This window comes from Sminthopsis crassicaudata, chromosome 4, assembly GCF_048593235.1.
Source record: "Sminthopsis crassicaudata isolate SCR6 chromosome 4, ASM4859323v1, whole genome shotgun sequence".
NCBI lineage: Eukaryota > Metazoa > Chordata > Mammalia > Dasyuromorphia > Dasyuridae > Sminthopsis > Sminthopsis crassicaudata.
This window is the reverse complement of record NC_133620.1, coordinates 327,196,016-327,218,197: the sequence shown is the minus strand read 5'-3', so window position 1 is coordinate 327,218,197 and position 22,182 is coordinate 327,196,016. Positions and strand designations below refer to the sequence as shown.

General features: G+C 30.8%; 1 protein-coding gene across 4 annotated transcripts in view; it reads left to right on the top strand.

Moving 5' to 3' along the window:
* ABCA5 (ATP binding cassette subfamily A member 5) overlaps positions 1–6,278 on the top strand; it is a 116,191-nt gene extending 109,913 nt beyond the window's left edge. For 2 of the 4 annotated variants that reach the window (XM_074260621.1, XM_074260622.1), the window contains exons 37-39: positions 2,134–2,231; positions 2,776–2,831; positions 4,467–5,099. In XM_074260621.1, coding sequence (XP_074116722.1) covers positions 2,134–2,231; positions 2,776–2,831; positions 4,467–4,574 — 262 coding nt within the window. In that variant the 3' untranslated portion in view covers positions 4,575–5,099. Of the gene's footprint in view, positions 1–2,133; positions 2,232–2,775; positions 2,832–4,466; positions 5,100–6,141 lie in introns of those variants that run through there. The other 2 variants (XM_074260624.1, XM_074260623.1) reach the window with 2 other exon arrangements.
* Positions 6,279–22,182: the final 15,904 nt, after the last annotated feature.

The following is a 22,182-nucleotide window of genomic DNA, read 5'->3' as shown; positions in this document are numbered from 1 at the left end:
ATCTTGTTGCACAAGAAAAATCAGATCAAGAAGGAAGAAAAAGAAAAACTGAGAAAGAAAACAAAATGTAAGCAAATAACAACAGAGAGAGTGAGACTGCTTTATGTTGTGGTCCACATTCGGTTCCCACGGTTCTCCTTCTGGAGGTAGATGGCTCTCTTCATCACTGAATAAGTGTAACTGGTTTGAGTCATTTCATTGTAGCAGTATTCTTAATACTGTAATTATAGACAGTGTTTCCCTATATGAAAATTTAAGATTTTTCATTTTGAGGGGAATATATACCTAATTAAAATTTTAGAAATGATAATATAGTTTTAGTATGCATTTAAATTTGATTCTACTGTTGACCCAATAATTCTTATATTCTGATTTTTCAGTTCTTTAAGAAAAATGGCATTTTGTGTAAATTAAACATTAAAAAAGTGAAATATTGTGATTCAGAACATTTTATGTGTCAAGACAGATTCCTATCCTGAAGCCTTATTGATATGGATCATGAGTTCTTAAAGAATATATCATTGATGCATAAATTCAAATTCAGTATAGTTTGGGCATCAGATGAGACCTGCTTCCTGAAAACCAAGCTTGTCAGTTCAAAAAATTAAACCACATTTATGTAGATAGTTACTTGAAAAATCAATTAGAACACAAAAAAAGTACTGTTTTCCCATTCCTACCCATCTTCCATTAAGCCACTAAAGTTCAAATGACACCCTCTTACCTCTAGGATCAAATATAAACTGCTCTATTTGGTATTAAAAGCTATTCATAATCTGTCATCTTCCAGTTTCTTTATACTTTGTAGTACTCCATATATTCTCCAATTCAACTACACTGACCTACTTGTTCCTTATATTTAATACACTTTGTCTTATCTCCATATGTTTTGACTGGTTATCTGTCATACTCCCCTGGAATAATTTTTTTCTTTGTCTCTACCTCTTAGTTTCTCTGGCTTCCTTCAGGACTCATCTTAAATCTAACATTTTGCAAGAGACCTTACCTTGTTCCCTTGCCAACTGCTAGTGCCTTCCTGTTCTTGAGGTCAGGGATTGGTTTTGCCTTTCTTTTTATCTTTAACATTTAGCAAGTCCTTGGCACATAGTATGCTTAATGATTGTTGACTGAGAGGAACTACTTCAGCCAACATATGCTTAATGAGGAAGTAAAAGAATATGGCAGCCACAGTCATGGCAGGATCTCCTTTTTTTTATGAAAGATACTGAACTAATGAATCAGACCCTAGGATTTACAGAGCTTATTAAAATCTATTTTTTTCCTAGTGAAATTAGTCTATCAGTCTATATAAGAAAAACTAAATGGTATAAAAATATTTATAGGCCAGATTATAGCACAGAACTACTTGCCATTTACTATATCAGCACACATATTTGAATTAGTCACTGCAAATGAGCCATGAGTTAGATTCAGAATTTGAATAGGTATAGTAAAAGGAGGTGGATAGTATTTGGAAAATACATATTTCTTTTAAGGATCCCCATCTATTCACCATTGCAGTCATCTATCCTTTCAATATAATTGTTTTATTGGTAATGTGGTATAATTGCAAATCTGGAATATTGCAGTCTCCAAGGAAAATTGAAAGTAACTCAAACAAAGTGATGAATGATATAGTTGGAGAAATTCAGTTCCATCTATTTCCAGTGGTAGTATACTTTCAAGTAGTAAAATTAGGGATATCATTGAGGAAATGTACAAGCCAAAAAAGGAAGCAAGCCAGTTAATATATAATATGAGCAAAAGACAGCAGATGAATACTCCTTTCATTTTTTCTGAAATGTAGGAAGATCTCAGTGACAGTTTCCATTATAGTGAGAAGATTATCTTTGGAATATTATTCAGGTTGAGAAGGTATAAGAAGGGTTTTGATATGTTCTGATAAAATGAATACTCATTTCAATGAGATCACAATTTCATTGATATATTGAAAATAAATGTCATCTTTTATTCATATATATGCATATGCATATATATATATGCATATATATATGCTTGTGATTTTTATCTTAATTTTGATTTTAACCTTCAGAACATAGGAATGGATAATTCATTATTTTTATGGGTTGATTTCATGTAAAGATTATCACTTTGTACCTCTTGTAATTAAAGATTTATTTTATTTTTCAGTTTTTCTTCTATTTTGGCTTATAAAATTCCTAAAGAAGATGTACAGTCTCTTGCACAGTCTTTTTCTAAGCTAGAAGAAGGTATGAAATATTTCCAAAGTACATATAAGAAACCCTCCAATTTCATAAATGTGGTATATTCTACAAGATCATTTGTAATTCTGTTGCTTGGAACTCCAGATTCAGAATGCTATTGCTAAATAAAATCATTTGTAAAGTTTTTTGCACTTAGTAGTTTATAGTAAATTATGTAGAGTGCTAGCTCTCAGTAATCTTGTACTTCCCTGAAGACTCTCACTAGGCCTCCAGGTGGTTGATTAGTTCAACAAACAGTCATTTTACCTTTTTATGCAAATTGATAGAAAGAATTGATTAAAGAAATCCAAGTTTGAGATAGTCTGCTGTACCATTTAACAATGGCATTCCACCAGACAGTTGTCACTTGTCTCAGCCACAGTAGAACAGTGATATGCTTTTAATAGATTTATTAATTTAGAATGCATAAAGTTTTTTTCACTGAATTCTGACATAGTTTTCACCAAAAAATTTAATGCTATTAATCATGTATCTCTTTTAATGGTTAAAAATATGATGAGTAAACCATTTTTTCATGTCTTTTTAATAGCTAAACATACTTTTAGTATTGAGGAATACAACTTTTCTCAAGCAACATTGGAACAGGTATAGTAAAGTCAAATAATTTTAATATTGTAAAACATCCAGAAATGATGATTATATGAATGTCTCTCTTAAAGACTAAATTACTATTTGTGTTACTCTAATTAGGAAGTAGGGGGCAGCTGAACTGTGGAGCAAGTAACAAATAGCATCCATAGATAATAACCTTTGGGTGATAGATCAAAGCAGAAAAAATTTCTGGGCTAGCATTCCTAAGACTCACCTCTTTTCTTGTTCTTGCCCACCTCATACTTTTGGAAGAGGTGTGTTGTGATTAAAATAAGGTAAACTGAGGCAAAAAGTACAGAGCAGATTCACTTTATTTTTAAGCCTAACAGTTGCCAATAAAAAGATCTTTCAACTCCTCATTCAATCAAGCAACAATAAAATAGTGCTTATTAGTCTTCATATGGTTTGGGGAAGTATAAGAGAACAAAGAACATGAAGCATAAAACATTATGATTGGATTCAAAGTTTGAAGTATCATAGATGATGGAAAACAATATAATTGGTTGGAAGTCAGGAACAAAAGGCTAGCAGCAATTTCTCCTTCCATCTTGTAGCTATTGATAAGCTCATTAGTGGTGTCCAGAAGTATGGTTAACATCAGAATGATAACAGTCCAGCCTTTTTGAAGGACAACCAGCATTGCAGAGATAACAGACTTCCTGATGCCCATCTGCATCTTGCAAGGCTTCTTGTAATAAATAACAGATCTCCCTTAGTTGTATATGGGTAGTAAAATGTGTAGAGACTATATGTTTTCTTTGAAATAAGGTGATTCATGAGACATTTTAGCTCAGAGAAGAGCTTTTGAACTTAACTCATCAGCAAAGAAACATAACTCAGGGAATTTTACAACATATCAGAGGTGATACAGAATAAAATCAAATGCAAAATAGAATTAGAATCAGTTTGATTTTCTTAAGGGAAAGGAAATAATCCATTTTGATCACTTTGTGATAAAGCAATGCAACTTAAGGAGCTTATTATTCTTAAGTATCTTTCCCCTCCTTTTTGATTCCTTTTATGATATATATATATATATATATATATGTATATATCTATCTATATATATCTATCTATCCCTGGCAACATCTTGCATCCTGAGTCATATTCCAAGCTGCCTGAGGTGTAGAAAAAAATTTGAGAATGATAAATATGTTACAGAGACAACTTACTCCTATGAGACTTCTGTTAGAGTACTTTTATCAGAGATTCTATATCTTTGGATGGTATTGGTTGTTGGACTGCCATATTTTTCTGATTAATTTTCATATCATATTTACATAGAAATTGTTAAAAATGTCAATTTCTTGCTGCCAGTGAATTCAAAATTCTTAATGCCAGTGGACTTCCTAGTTATATTACTTTACTAACTCTATATGTTTAATCTATTTTAGTACCATTTATACCTAATAATGCTATGTGAATGTGCTAATTGGGAATGAAATAATTTGATAAAGCCATGGCACAAATTTATTCGGTATTCTTAAGTTATACTCTTTGTATTATAATGTCACGAAATCTATTTTGATACCTAGAATCAAAATTTAGAACCAAATTTTAGTAATTTAAGAGATCTCTTCTATCTTCTTTAACAGAATGTGTATTATACTTTACTTCTTTTCCCATTAGGTTTTTGTAGAACTCACTAAAGAACAGGAGGAAGAAGATAACAGTTGCGGAACTTTAAATAGCACTCTTTGGTGGGAAAGAACCCAGGAAGACAGAGTTGTATTTTGAACTCTTACCTTTCAAATCCTCTGAGAGGATTTTTTTTTCCTTCCACTTCATATTATTTTTATATTGTTTTAAGATCAAACTTTATAACATGTCCTGTGAACCATGAAAACATTCGGGTCATAGGAAATGGTCATATCACTGCATTTCCAGAATTATTTAATTGAAATACTATGTTACTGTGTTTTGGTTTTCTTTTGTGTAACTAATTGTATTTTAGTATTACTATCTAAAGGATACTTAATTCCGACTTGTATTTTGAGAGAAGTATTTACTTTTGTCATTTCCTCAACTTTTACGAACAGTGTTTTTCTATTTACATTTTCACTAATAGTGGAAGATATTTTTTTAGTTCTTTTACATTGAATTTTTATGTTTACTTTTTTGGGAAAAGTTCACCTCCAGAAAATAAACTTATTATATTGCAGCATATTAAATAAAGATGTAAACTAACACATAGATGAGAGATTAAAAAGCTACTATAGACTTTTATTTCTCTCAGTTTTTAGAATTAAATCCTCACAAAAAGCTGCCAATTGCAGGTTGTCTTAAAAAAAAAAAAAAAAAAAAACAGTAGAAAAGATCTCTGAAATAGAAACTCATATTTAAAAAAAATATGTCCACTAGATGGCAACCAAAATGAATGGTTTTACTTCAGGTTCTTTTAAGTACTTTAGGTTAGAAAAATATTCATTGTATTTTCAAGCTAATTTCATTGATTTCTGTTTTAGTGTATTTTCAGTGTGGGGCTTGTGATATTTCTTGGCCATTTTAAATTACATTTATTATTGATTTAGCCGATGGCTCTTTTTCTGCTGCATAGTTGTCTGGAATAGAGAAAACTGCTTTGCTGGGATAATTCAGTTTTTTGGTTTTTAGATAATTTTCTCCTTTACTTAGTATAGAAGGGTATGTATATTTGCTTCTTGAGGACTTGGAAGGAGAAAGGTTAGGCTTTTAAATATTTGTTAGCATTTTGACTTCACAGATAATCTTTATTTGGGATTTTAACCATAATTGGTTGGATTTATTATAGATCAGAACCAATGATAGAAGTTATTGTCTATAGTAGGAGACAAAGCAGATTTTTATCATTTTCCAGAGCTAAAGTATGACAAGATTAATTTAAGCTATGATTTACTACAATAATTTCATATAATAAAATTTCTGATATGTTATACAGATATCAGGCAATATGATCTTCCCATTAGCTGCTTAAATCTCATTAATTTAAACTAGACACTGCCTAGATCCACCAATAATTGTAGATAGTACTGACAGGCAATATATGTTACTGATACACAACACATGTGGCTCACAATATAAGAAGACCAGAAGCACAAAAATAACATCTTGAAAAGACACATTAGAGTGATTATTTACATAATAAAGTGTTATTCATTTTTAAATTATTTCTTTCTGGCCTCCTTTAAGTATCAAGTTTACTAATGCATTTTTAGTTGACTTAAAATTAGATTTACAGCAAATTTTTAAGGAGCATATTTGTGTTATACTGTTGTACCAAATAGAAATATGTTGATGACTAAGAGTGTCCCTGTTTTATTTTTAGTATCAGTCATCTTGATGATCTTCCCAGCTGATGCTTGGTGAAAGGAAACCTCAGTGATTCTACTGTTCGTTTTGGTTATTTCTACCCCAGCTATCTCTGATTCCTAATTTGTTAAAAAAAAATAATGACTTTGAGTATTATTTTTCCTCAGTAAAGAACTACAGCCTTGAATTTTTATTGTTCCCTACATACTTTGTATTCAAGATTGCTAAAATTCCTTATTGTTACAAGGTTTTCGCAAATTAATAGGGAATATAATTGTTTTCTTCATTTGAGACTCTTGTCTCTTGCTTTATTCTTTTTCTTTTTTAGACTTAGGCATTGTTCATTTCTATACTGGCAGCATGAACTTGAATAATACTATTGCCAGTTGAAAGGCAGGCTTTCATTGATAAATTCATAAATAAATATTTATTTATTTATAAATAAGTTGAAATGGCTTGCTTTCATAGATAAATTCATAAATAAATATTTCATGGTTGAAAGAAATCATTGTTGAAGAGCTTTGATATCATTGAATAGCCAAGAATCATTGTAATACTTAAGGCTGATTTTTTTTTTTTTTAAACGGTTGAGAAGTAGTATCTCAGTTGAGGGTATTTTTTAAATCATTGGACATGAAATAAATCATAAAGAACAGGTATCAAGTTTTATCTATATTTGAAAAAATAACCAAGTAGAGAGAAGTTGAATCCCTGTGAAAATCCACTCACATTGAGAAAATTTAATTTAAATTTTAGGTAAAACATGCATTGTACAGAAGATTACATGGATTTTTTTTATATCAAATAATTTTAATTTGGTATTATAAATGTAAGTAATCAATTTAATTTTTTTTGAAAAGTAAAATTTAGCTTCTTTTTATTTAATTTATTTAATCTAATTTTATTTTATTTAAATTATAAATTATTTAATTTAATTTTATTTATTTCTTTTACTTAATTTAATTTATTTAATCATTAGCATGGTAAGTTAGTTGATGTTCTTTTGTACTTAAGTACATGTTCTTGTACATGTTTGGGGGTTTGTGAGCATTGCATTTTTCATGATGTTTATCTCTGGAGCACCTATTCCTATCCCCGCCCCTGATAGATTGTCAGAGATAAAAAGTGATTCTATGCTTCCTTGGTGTAACACATTTTTGTTTTTTTATTCTTATCCAAATTGAATGTGTGACTAATAATAGTCTTTTAAAAAAAGGACCAGTTTCAATATATTATATTTATATATATATTATAGAACATATTAATGAAACAATATTGCAGTGTATTATCCAGAAATATTTATATGATAGAGATCTAAATATTACAAAAATATTTAAGATACTAAATTAAATGCTTTGAAATTATAACTTCTGATGTCTCTTAAATATGAATATTATATGTGTCTATAGCCCAAAAGTTGGTTTAAAAAATGACATCCACTTCACTCAGGATATTTTTTTTTAAGCACAAGTAAGTTATTGGATAAGGTCATCTCTTTGTAAAAATTATAAATTGAGATGTGAGGAGCAATAGATAATATTTATGGTAATTAAAATTATATAATTAAGTTTATGGGAACTTGTTTCACTAGATTTGCCTCAGAAGAAAAGTTGTCAGGTCTTCATATTGGCATTTTGTTTTAGCCTGACATTCTTCCTTAAATTCTTTTTATTTTAATAAGTTTATAGTAAAATTTTGATAAGCATAGAAACATTTTTATTCAGCATTTCATGTTAATTTTATTCTGTTGTGTTTGTACTAAACATATTCTATATACATTTTTTAAAAAACTCATGAGAGCTTTGAGATAAGTGATAACTACACATGAATTATATAGGCATTTATTTTGAACAAATGGAAATAGTTAATGCTTTTTATGGTTTTGATCTTAATATCTTGCCACCTGACCATTTTTCCTTTCCTTGACCTAAATTAGTAAACTTGCCTTTCAAAGTGAAGGCCTTTATTTTTATATGCACATGTTTTATTTTTATTTTATAATTGTCGATCTCTTAATGGGAGAAAAATAATTTACTTATTGAAAAGGCATGAATATGAATTATCATTGTAAATATCCATTTTTATATTTTTTTGGTCTGAGAGAGTATACATGAATCCTTTTCTTTTAGATGACTGTAACAATTTGCTTTTTAATGCAAGTGGAAAATTTTTCTCAGGCTAATGTTTCATTTCTTTATAAAGATATAACTTTGGCACATGTCGTTTGTTGTCACTTTAAACATGTGAGCAGCACCTTTAAAAAGGGGAAATGCGACACAAAAGTATATCTATTTTTAAAAAGCAATTTATCTTTCCCAATTACTGCTTTTTAATAACACAAGCTATTGTCTTCACTTAAAAAGGCTATGGAACAAACTTTTGAGAACTTGAGCTACAGTTTGGTTACCTACACTGCTAATTATCTTAAATTTTCATACAAATATATAATTTCTTTTTATTTTGGGGAGTGTAGATATGTCATGCTCTAAAATTGGTCTAATGTGAGGCAAACCTCATTTTTTCAGTACTACATCATTTTCTAGTATACTTCAAGAATGTTTGATGCTGCAGCCTGGTACAGTTTTTAATGGAAATACTGTTACCTTTTAATAAAAGGTAGTGAAATGATGACCATTTCATTTGATCACACTGAATTTGAGAAAGATATTTAAGATATCAAACTAAGTGCTTTGAAAATATTACTTCTAATGTTAACCTATTAAAGAGTGAATATTATAATTCATATGTGTCTATTGCCTAAATTCATAATTTTTATCCTACTCCCCAGGCTCTTCTAAAAAGCAGCTGGTTAAAACTGTTAATTTCAATCTTGGTCTTCATCCAGTATATTCTGAGGGCAAAATTATGTGTGCCTATATCATGACAGACTCAGATATGTCAATTTTGTTGACAACAAAGCCTATTTCACTAACTCCAGTATCAATCCACAGTTCCATGGTGAAAAAGCATATGTTTTCTGGGATATTAAATTTGAAAAGAAATGTCATCAGATATGATAAACAGTAGATGTCTATTTTAGGAAATATTTGTAAACATATCACATAATATAAAGATATCACATAATAATACACAAGACTTTATTTAATTGAGAGTTTTAGTTGATTACATAAGCTTAAACTAGAGGAACAAAAAAAACCCTTTAATTTGCTTGATACATTTTAGACCGTCTCCATTGTAGCACACACACACACAAACACACACACACATATATATGTATATGTATATGTTTGCCTTAATTATGTTTCTTTTAATTAGAATAAGTGGTTTTTAATACATTAAACTATTTTATTAAATTATTATTTATTAATACTTACTAAATTTAATTCATTAAATTATGAATGTAAAATTTAACTTGTTTTCTGGCATTACTTTTCTAATGTCTACAGGGAATTACATTCATTTAAAGAAAGTATTTTATTAATGACTTTCATATTTTATTATCATTTTCCAGTAAATCCTACCCTTATTAACTCTTCGTAAGAAAAAACTATCTTAACAAAATAAACTCTGTTTAACTAGATTCAGCATTCTTCAAATAACTATCTCTATAGAGAGAGGAAATATGCTTCATCATTCCTGTGGAGTCAAGATTGACATTCATTTTCTCAAAACTATTTCACCAAAAATTAATAAACTAAATTTCTGCATCTTAAAATGTCGATCTTTAATTCCTTTATTAGAATATAGGAATTGTTCTTTGACAAAGAGTTCTTTCTGCTTTTTACTCCCCATTATTAATAAGAATACAAAAAAGACCAACAGAATTGACCCCAATTGTATTTTAAATGTCTCTGTGTGGTTTGTTTTCTTTTATGGTGAGAATATCAAAATCTGATTTGGTTCTTTCAGTAATGAAATGAAAGCAGAACCATAAAGAAACTGCCACAAAAAAAGTCAACAGATTTCCAGAGAGGTGATTAAGACCTGGCAGAATTGACTTCATCATATTCCCAAAGGCAGCAAATGCTGTTTCTTCTCCCTGGAAGAAGCCTTCTCATCTCTTGTCTTGTTGAACATCGGGTTTCCTTCAAAGCTCAATTAAATATTGTGTCCTAAGTGAGGCCTTTCTTCCTCCTCTATGTATTTCTAATTTATCTGAGTTCTCTGTACCACTTCACCTGCTCATTAAAAATGAGCTCTTTGAGGGCCAGAACTGTTTCTGTGATGAAACATTCCAAAGGACATAAAATATGTAAACATTACATATTATACCCCTTGTAATGAGCAAACAGACAATCATGAAGAGAAATTGCAGTTTATGTACCCAGAATCTTTTGAAGAATAGTAGTAAAATTCTATGAACTTGACATTGTCTTCCAAATCAGATAAATGACTTCTTGAGTGTCAGAAAACAACTGCACATGGCAAGCATCAAGCATTTTCACAGAAAGTTAAAATGATTATTTTTACAGGCCAGAAATTGCTGGTTTTCAATGTGTGAGTCACTTGAGAGTTGTGGCTGTTCATATGATGAAACAGAGGACTAGGCAGTGGTGGTTGTTCAGTTGTGTCTGACTCTTCATGACCCCATTTGGGATTTTCTTGGCAGAGATTGGGAGACCACATTTGAACTCAGGAAGATGAGCATTTCTGGCTTCAGGCCCCCAGTACTTATATTTTCACAATAATAATTGACAATGCTCTTTTTATTTACTAAGTTGTTTTACTTACTAAAGAGCAATTCATTAAGCAAAGTAGTCAAACTCCAACAATACAAGTTGATAGCAATGAGTTATTATATCATCATCAAATTGCCAGCAATGTGTCCAATAGCTAATTCTACTTACATATCAGCAAGAAATTATGTAAAAGCATCTTCTTTGGCATTGTCAAATAATAGTAATGTTCACAGTATAAGCTAAGATTCAGCCTTGTTGTAACAATTATTCAAAGTTAAACATTGTGCAACGGAATTCATGAAATAAAAAAAATGAATTTAAGATCCAAATGTAATCTGGTAAAAGAATATGACCAAAGTGTACTTTAAAAGGAAGTTGTTGAAACAAAAAATTAGGAAAATAGAAAATTTAAAAAAATTATCTAAAGATCTTTCTCAAAATGAGGCATTTGGGCTAAATTAAAACTTTAAAGCTATAAAAGAAAAATTTAGCATAATCTTAAAATTCAGAAAAAGCAAAATCATGCATAGAAAAATTGAATGTATATAAGCATATAAGGTATATGCAGGAAATTGTCTAAAAGAAGCAAAATACGGAATTGGAGTATAATTTAAACCTCCAAAGAAATGAAATCAGAGGGGGAAAAGGCAGATGTAGTTCATACATATAACCAATAGATGCTACTAAGGAGCTAAGTTACTTGGATAGGGTAGTAGCAGAATCAGGAGAAAAGGGAGTATAAGATATTACTTAAGTAGAATCAATAGGATTTGGAGGAGCTGAACATGCTAGCCTTTGCCAACAGAATAATGCATATGTGCTTAATCTTCCCAAAGTATAACCGCATATCACTGAAACATCTAGAAGCATCCTGTGTTTTGGCTGTGGTGCTAGACAAGTTACTTAAACTTATCAGATCAGTCCTCTTTTCTGACTTTTATTCTTCTCCAACTTCCTATTGGATATTTTGAACTGGATGTTCTGTAGGAATCCAAACTATGTCTCAAACGGAAATCATTATCTTTTCCCCTCTAGACCTTTCTCTTCCTAGCTTTGTTACTGTAGAGAGCACCATTATTCTCCGAGTCAACCACCTTTTGTGTCTCTTGATGCTAGGAGTTCCCTGCTATAGATTTTCATCACTTCACAATCCCTACTATTTGGTCCAGGCTGTTCTCTTGCCCCAAATCTAGTAGCTCTCTGTTATCTCCAGAATCAAATGCACAGTTCTCTAGTTTGAAAAGCCCTTCATGACATGGTCTCCTATATTTTTAGTCTTTTTATTTCCCCTCTGTTCTTTCCATATTTCTTCCACATTTTAATTTTTTAGATTATATGAGTACTGTTATTTTTTACATATATCCATATGAGTCATATTGGGAGAGAAAAATCAGAACAAAAAGGAAAAATGTAAAACTAGTGTGGATTGATAAATATTTAGTCTTCATAGAGACAGGCTTTTCTAAAATCAGCTTGTTCATTTTTTAATAGGACAATAATATTCTATTACTTTCATCTATTATAGTTTATTCAGCCATTCCCCAATTGATGGACATCTACTAATTTTCCAATTTGTGCAAAAGAATTGCTACAAACATTTTTGCACATTCCACATACTTTTTGATATAGTAATACAAACCTCCTTGATTTCCCTTGCCTAAGATATTTCATCTGACTACATTTTCAGTATCTATCATACTTGGAATTCTCAGAGTCATCTTCATCTGATTTCCCTGGTTTGCTTTAGGTCCCAGCAAAAAATGCCGCCTTATATGTAAAAATCCCACCCTACTTAACAAGCTTTTCCAAATCTCCAAAGCTGTCCTTTAAGGCCATCTTCAGTTTATCTCATATGTAGCTTGTTTATACAAAGTTGCTGCCATATTTCCCCATTAAACTCTTAAGTTATCTGAGAGCAAAAACTGTGTTTTTCCTTTTTTTATTTGTATCATTATCCTTTGTGCCTAGCACAAAGTTGGTACATAATTAAAGTTGGCTTGAATTGCCTTTAGATAGCTTTCTGTGAATAAAAATATTATCAGTCAATATTTATTAAAGCATATATTTTGTGTCAGATACTGTACTAAGTACTGATGATACAAAGGTTTACAAGACAACTAAAGCTACTACCCTCAGAGTTGACAATCTAATGGTAGAAACATGTTAATAACTATGTAATAAGATAAATTGGAAATAGAAGAAAGGCACTAGGATTTAGTGGGGTTGGGAAAGGCTTCCTGTAGAAGGTGGAATATCATCTAGAATTTGATGAAGCCAGGAAAGTCAGGAAGCAAAAAAAGAGGATAGAAATCATTACTTCTGTGGGGAACAGCCAATGAAAATACCTATAGTTGCGAGATTGTCATTTGCAAGGAACAGCAATGAGGTCAGTGTCCTTGAATCATGAATATATAATGGGATTTCACATAGCTATCAATAACTTGGATGTCTTTCTTAGACAAGTGCTGTTTTATATCTTTTGGCCACATATTAATTGGGGAATAACTCATAGATCTGAATAGATTCCTTACATATCTCGGAAATGAAGAGAACAAAATACCCACATGAAAATGTCAAAGGGAGACATAATTTGGTCTCAAGTGCAAAAAGTTTTCTCTTGGAAGAATTTAAAAAAGGATTCTAAAAGTAAAATAAGAGAGGTGAAAGAAAAATTGGGGAAAGAAATGAGAGGTATACAAAAGAAAGTCAACAGCTCAAAAAAGGAAGGACAAAAATTGAAGAAAACAATTCCTTAAAAACTAGAATTAGGAGCAGCTAGGTGGCGCAGTGGATAGAGCACCATCCTTGAATTCAGGAGGACCTGAGTTCAAATGTGGTCTCAGACATTTAATACTTCCTAGCTGTGTAACCCTGGGCAAGTCACTTAAACCCAGCCTCAGGGAAAAAAAAAAAAAAAAAACCCAAACTAGAATTAGCCAATGGAAAAGGAAGTACAAAAGCTAACTAAAGAAAATCATACCTTAAAAACGAATTGAGCAAGTAGAAGCTAATGATTCTATGAGACATGGAGAAGCAAACAAAATAAAAGGAATGAAAAAAAAAAGAAAATGTTAATTACTTCATTAGAAAAACAACTGACCTGGAAAATCCAAGAGAGATAATTTTTAAATTATTGGATAACCTGGAAGCCATGATGAAAAAAAAAATCTGGACAGCATCTTTTAAGAAATCAAGGGAAATTGTCTGATACACTATATCCAGTGCATTAAAGTCATTGAAAAAAATCCACTGATCACCTCCTGAAAGTGATCCCTAAATGAACATTATAACTAAATTCCAAAGTTATCAGGTTAAGGATGGAATACTGTATGCAGCCAGAAAGAAACAATACAAATATTGAGGAGCCACAGTCAGGATTACTCAGAATTTAGCAGCCTCTACATTAAAAGATTGAAAGGCGTGGGATATTCCATAAAGCAGAGGAACTTGGATTACTACCAAGAAACTATTACCAAGCAAAACTGATTATAATCTTTTAGGAGAAAGATGGTAAATAAATAAAATGTGGACTTTTTGTGAAGAAAAGATCAGAACTAAACAAAATTTGATCATTAAATACAAGAATCAAGAAAAGCATAAAAAGGAACATAAAAAATAAACAGGAAAGGAAAGGAAAAACAAAACCCAATATGTTATTTAAAAGTAAAACTCTTGACATCCCTACATGAGAAGATACTTTTAACTCTTGAAAATTGTATATTAGGGCAGTTAGATGGGACATACATAGAGTATGTGGATATAAGTTGACTTGGATGTGATGACAAAGAAATTAAGGGGTGAAAAATTATTGTATTGGGAGAAGAAAGGGAAGGCAAAATGGGATAAATTAAATCACAAAGACAAGAATGAACATTTTTGGACCTTAATCTCATCAGTACAGGCTCAGAGAGGGAATAAATACTTAATTAAATATAGAAATCTGTTTCACTCAACAGTGAAGTAAGAGGAGATGAGGTGGTAATCATAACTGTGAATGTGAATGGGATGATTTTTCCCATAAAATAGAAACAGATAGCAGAGTGAATTAAAAATAGAATTCTACAAAATATTGATTATAAGAAACACATTTAAGCAAGAGAAATAAACACAAAGTAAAAGTAAAAGACTGGAAAAGAATATATTATGTTTTAGGTGAAGTTAAAAAAATCAGGAGTAGCAATCCTAATCTCAGACAAAACAAAAGCAAAAAATAGATCTAATTAAAAGAAATAAGGAAGGAAATCACATCTTGCTAAAAGGTACCACAAACAAGTAGTACCAATACTAAATATAGATGCAACAAATGGAATAGCATCCAAATTCTTAGAAGAGAAGTTAACTAAATTATTTGCAGGAGGAAATAGAAAAACTATCTAGTGGGGGATCTCAATCCCCCTTCTCATAATTAGATAAATTTAACCACAAAATAAATAAGAAAAATTGAGGTAACTAGAACTTTAGAAAAGTTACATATGACAGACCCCTCTGGAGAAAACTGAATTAGGGTAGAATGGAATGTTTTTTTCTCAGTAGTACATGGCACCTACACCAAATTGACTACATATTAGAGCATTTAAAAGTTCACAAATACAAAAAGGCAGACATATTAAATGCAGCCTTTTCAGATCATGATGCAATAAAAATTATATGCAATAAAGGGCCATGGAAAGATAGACTAAAAACTAATTGAAAAACAATCATCCTAAAGAATGAGTGGGACAGGCAAAATCATAGAAACAATAATTTCATCCAATAACATTACAATAATGAAACATAAAGAGGATAGTGTAAGCAAATTAGGAGATCAAGGAATAGTTTACATTTCAGATCTATGAAGAAAAGAATCTATGACCAAATAGGAGATAGAGAACATTGTGAAATGCAAGATGGATGGGTAATTTTGATTACTATAAAGTTAAAAGATTTTTATAAATAACAATCATACAACCAAAATCAGAAAAGAAGCAGAAATCTGGAAAATAATTTTTACAGCTAGCATTTCTGATAAACTGAGTCAAATTTATAAGAATATAAACCATTCCCCAATTGATAAATGGCCAAATGATATGAATAAGCAGCTTCCAGATGAAGAAATCAAAGCTATCTAGAGGCATCTGAAGTACTCTGAATCACTTGTTTAGAGAAATAAAAATTAAAACAACACTGAGTACTACCTCAGACTTATCAGATTGACTAATATGACAAAAAAAAGAAAAATGATGTGGGAGAAGATGTGGAAAAACTAGAACTGATCCAACTATTCTAAAAGAGCAATTTATAACTATGCCTAAAGGGCTATAAAACTGAGCATACCTTTGAGCCAGCAATACCACTAGTAGGTCTGTGTCCCAAAGAGATCATAAATAATGGAAAAGGACCCACATGAGCTAAAATGTTTATAGCAGCTCTTGTAGTTGGAAAAAATCAGAAATTAAGGGGATGACCATCAACTGGGGAATAACTGAACAAATTGTGCCATATAAGTGTAATGGAATAATGTGCTATAAGATGGTGATCACAAAGATTTCAGAAGAACCTGAAGAGACATAAGCTGATATTGAATAAAGGGAATCAGAAGAACATTATACACAGTTACAGTAACATTGTACTGATAATCAACTTCTTTTTTTTAAATAACTTTTTATTTTTATTTTTTTATTTTTTTCTGAGGCTGGGTTAAGTGACTTGCCCAGGGTCACACAGCTGGGAAGTATTAAGTGTCTGAGACCAGATTTGAACTCGGGTCCTCCTGAATTCAAGGCTGGTGCTCTATCCACTGCACCACCTAGCCACCCCTATAACTTTTTATTGACAAAACATATGCATGGGTAATTTTTCAACATTGACCCTTGCTGATAATCAACTTTAATAAACTTAGCCCTTCTAAGCAATACATGACCAAGACAATTCCAAGATTCATGATAGAAAATGATCTACCCATCCAGAGAAAGAACTATAAAGTCTGAATGCAGATTGAAGCATATTTTCACTTTGTTGTTGGTTTTTTTCCTTTCTTGTGTTTTTTCTTTTTTATTTTTATCAAGACATGAAAGAACTTTCACACCATGACTAATGTAGAAATATGTTTAATATTTAATAAGTATATGTATAACCTATATCAGATTGATTACCATGTTGAGGAGGAGAATGGAGGAAGGGAAAAAATCAAAATATTATAAAAGTAAATATTAAAAACATGAAATAGATTTAAGAAAAGAAAAAAGGAAGGAATACAAAAGAAAGAGAAATATGGAATCGGGTAAACTATTTGACATAAGGAGGCACAAAAGACCTATTACTGTGGAGGGGAAAATAAGAGGGTAGGTGATGGAGAGTACCTAAATCTTACTCTCATCAATATTGGCTCAAAGATGGAATAATAGACACAGTCAGTTAAATATAGAAATCTGCCTCATCCAACAGGGAAGTGGAAGATAAAGAGTTAGTAAAAGGACAGGTGACAACTGATAGAAGAGAGAATGGAGAAGTGGTAGTCAGAAGCAAAACTCTATTAAGGAGGAATGGGTAAAAGAAGAGAGGGGACAAATAGAAAGAATAATATAATGGCGGGAAATGCACAAATAGTAATCATAACTGAATGTGAATGGAATGAACTGTCTCATAAAATGTAAGCAGATAGCAGAGTGGATCAAAAACCAGAATTCTACAATTTTACAAGCATACTTAAAGCAAAGAAAATCACACAGAGTAAAGGTAAGGGGATGAAGCAGAATTCATTATGCATCAGCTGAAGTAAAAATAATTCAAAATAAAACAGAAAGCAAACAAACAGGAGTAGAAACCCTGAGTTCAGACAAAATAAAAGGAAAAATGGCTTAATTAAAAGAGATAAGGAAGGAAACATCTTGATAAAAGGTATAGCCAAAGATGCAAATTCAATACTAAACATATATGCATCAAATGATATAACATCCAAATTATTTTTTTCTTAATATATTTTATTTTCCCACATACATGTAAGGATTATTTTCAGCATTCATTTTTGTAAGACTTTTTGTTCCAACAAGATTATGTGATGATCAACTATGATGAACTTGGCTCTTTTTGACAATGAGGTGATTCAGGCCAATTCCAATAGAGATGTGTTGGAGAGAGCCATCTGTATCCAGAAAGAGAACCAACCATAGGGACAGAATATAGATCACAGCATAGTATTTTCACTTTCTGTTGTTTGCTTGCTTTTTCTCCCTCATTGTTTACTTTTTGATCTGATTTTTCATGTGCAGCACGATAAATGTGGAAATGTTTAGAATAATTGCTCATGTTTAATCTATATTGGAAGACTTGCTATCTAAGGAAGAGGATAGGGAGAAAGAAAGGATAAAAATTTGGAACACAAGGTTTTGTGAGGAAGAATGTTGAAAACTATTTTTGCATGTATTTTGAAAATAAAAGGCTATTTTTTTCTTAAAAGGCTATTATTAAAAATGTTTTAAAAGACTTTGTGTTCCAAATTTTTCTTCCTTCTTTTCTGAAACCCCCTCTCCAAGCAATATAATATAGGTCGAATAAATGCAGTTCTTTTAAATATATCTCCAAATGTGTCATGTTGTGCAAGAAAAAATCAGACCAAAAAGGAAAAAAAAAAAAAACAACACTGTAAGAAATAAACAAACAAAAAGTGAAAATTGTGCTGTATTCCAAATTTGGTCCCCATATATCTCTTCTGGAGGCAGATGTCATTTTCTATCCCAAGTCTATTGGAATTGATCTGAGTCACTGCACTGTTGAGAAGAGTGAAGTTACTGTGTACAATGTTCTCTTAATTCGCGCTGCTTAATTCACTCAGCATCAGTTTATGTAAGTTTTCTAGGCTTTTCTGAAATCAGCTTGCTCATCATTTTTTTATAGAATAATAATATTCCATTACATTCATATACCATAAATTATCAGCCATTCCCCATTTGATGGGCAATTACTCAATTTCTAGTTCCTCGTCACTACAAAAAGACTTACTATAATCATTTTTGCAGCTATGGGTTCTTTTCCCTCTTTTGTTATCTCTTTGGAATACAGATCTAATAGTGAGACCAGCATCTAAATTATTATTTTTTTTTTGCAGTTCAACTTTTTATTTAAAAAATCAGAATATACCCAACACATGAAGTGCTAGAATCTAAACTAATACAATAAGCAGTTATTAAACCAACAGTGACTTGAAGTTCAATCTTTATATTTAGCATGTTTCAATCCATTCTTGCATATGATTTGAATATTTATTTATAAAGTGAAAATATTACTGGCTGATAAAATTGGCTAAAATATTACTGCTTAATGTACAAATCACCATTTATACCAGTACAACAAAGATAACCATATGTTTGAGGATTGCAATATACACAGCCATTCACTGAAAAAATGAACAAACAAAAATACCACAAACCACACACAACTAAACAAGAGTCTTGCAACAAACATCTGAGAATCTGGACACTTCACTTCAGTGTTTAGAAGTGTTTCATTAATATCTTAAGACAAGTGTATCAAAACCTTGGCATGTTTTAATTTTAAGTTGCCAATTTTGTTTTACTAGCATCAGAAAAATATGGCTCCACCATCAATACTGGGTCTGCGAATTTGACTTAAGACTTTATTATGACTTAATATTAAAAGCTTACACTACCCTGAAATATATAACTTCAAGCATATTGTGACATTCAACATTCAAGTGGCAATGTATTTGTACTGCTTTTTAGTGAAGTTTCTTTAAAGTTTCAAATTACACTTATAAAACTAACTATTTGTCAGAATGTTCAATAATTATCATATAAAACTAGTAGCAAAACAGTATCTAGAAATCTGTTCTGTGCAAATAGTTTCTTCCCATAATTGGGAATAGAAGACCATTCCCATGGTCTCAAATAAATTTTACAGTCTAGTCCCTTGCCCCTTCTAGACAAGCTGCATTCAATAATCTCTAAGAGACAAAATAAGATTGGAAGTGTAAAGATGCCCCCCCCCCAACACACACACATAAAGAGAGAGAGAGAATTCTCTGAATGCAATAAAAGGAAAATTTTGCAAAAAGTTATACATAAAATGTACAAGGGTCTAAACCTAGACTAATTGAAATAGCACCATAACAAATGACCACAATATTGTTAAGTGCTCCTACTAAACAAAAGTTTTAGAACAAGGCATAATACATTTGAAAATGCATCAGCATGCAAATTCTTAAAAGAGAAGTTAAGTGAGTTATAAAAAGAAACAGACAACAAAACTATACTAGTAGTACTGTCCTCTTTTTGGAGCTTGAAAAATCCAACCAAAAATAGATTTGAAAGAAACTGAGGAGGGAAATAGAATATTAGAAAAGTTAGATATGTCAGATTTTTGGAGAATAGAAGCAGACAAGAATAAACCTTTTTTTTTTTTTTTTTTTTTTCCCCCTAAAGCTGGGGTAAGTGACTTGCTCAGGGTCACACAGCTAGGACATGTTAAATGAGATCAGATTTGAACTCAGGTCCTCCTGAACTCAGGGCTGGTGCTCTATCTACTGTGCCACCTAGCTGCCCCAAGGAATAAACCTTTTTCTCAGTATCATGTGGTATTTACTAAAAAACTGACCATGCAATAGTCAAAACCTTCAAAATCAAATATAAAAAGGAAGAAATATCAAATGTATTCTTTTTGGATGATAATGCAATAAAAATTACATCCAATAAAGTGGAAATAGTGATTAAAATTAAATTAAAACCAAATAATCTAATCCAAAAGAATAAGTAACATAAAGAACACATTGTAGAAGTAATCAACAATTTCATTAAAGAAAATGATAACCATAAGAGAGCATAGCAAAATTTATGGGATGCAGCCAAAGCAGTACTTAGCAGAAAATTTATTTCTTTAAATTTTTACAGCACCAAAATGAAAAAAAGAACAGATCAATGAAATAGACATGCAACTAAAAGAAAAACTTTAAAAAGAACTAATTTAAAAATTCCCAACTGAGCACCAAATTGGAAATCCTGAAAATAAAAAAAAATCAAATTCATAAGACTGAAAGTTAAAAAAACAAAACAAAAAACTATTGAGATAATAAATAAAATTAGGATCTGATTTTCTGAAGAAAAAAGCCAGTAGTCTATGTAAGCCATTGATTAATTTGATTAAAAAAAGAAAAAAGCAAACCAAATAGCCAGTGTCAAAAAAGAAAAATGTGAAATCACCACCAATGGAGACAAAATGAAAGGAATCATTAGGAAATATTTTGTTCTATCATGTAACAATAAATCTGACAATCTGAAAGAAATTAATGAATATTTACAAAAAATTATAAATTACTTAGATTAGCAGATCAGGAAATAGAATGACTATATAACTTCATCTTAAAAAAAGACAACGAACACTCTAATGAATTTTCTAGGAAAAAGTCCCCAGGGCTAGATGGGGTTCTTCAGTAAATTCTACCAAACATTTAAAGAACAATTAATTCCTAAACTATATAAACTATTGGGAAAAGTAGGTAAAAAGGGAATCCTACCAAACTCTTTTTATGGGGAGCTAACACAGAGAAAGAAAATTATAGAATAATTTTATGGGGAACTAAAATAGAGAAAGAAAATTATAGACTAATGAGTATCAATGCAAAAAATTTGAACAAAATACTCACAAGATGATAACAGTAATATATCACAAGGATTATAAACTATGACTAGGTGCAAAAGTGATCTAGCAATATCAGATATTAAACCCTATTACAAAGCAGCAAGCATTATAACTATCTAGTGCTAAGAAATAGAATGGTGGATCAGTGGAATAGATTAGGTACACAAGGTACAGTAGTCAATGACTATAGGAACAATATTTGATAAACCTAAAGACTCTTGTTTTGGTGATAAGAATTCACTATTTGACAAAAACTGTAGGAAAACTGGAAAACAGGACAAAATTAGTTATAGACCAAGATCTCATTATATCTATCAAGATAAGGTCAAAATAAATGCAGGATTTAGACATAATGGATGATACCATAAGCAAATTAGAATAGCAAAGAAATAGTCTACCTTCTAGATTTATGAGAAGGGATGAATTTATGACCAAACAAGAAATAGAGAGTATTATTAAATTTCAATAGATTATGAAATATAAAACATAATTCCAACTGTTAATTAAAAAGCTTTTGTACAAACAAAACCAATTAAGATGAGATTAGAATCTAATTAGATTAAATTAGAAGGAAAGCAGAAAGTTGGTAAACAATCTTCACAGTAAATGTTTTTGATAAAGGCCTCACTATATAGAGAATTTAGTCAAATTTGCAAGAATACATGTTATTACCCAATTGATAAATGGCTAAAGGATATGTTTACACAATTTCTAGATGAATAAATCAAAACTATCTATAGACATATGAAGAAGCATACTAACTCACTTTTGATTAGGGAAATGCAAAT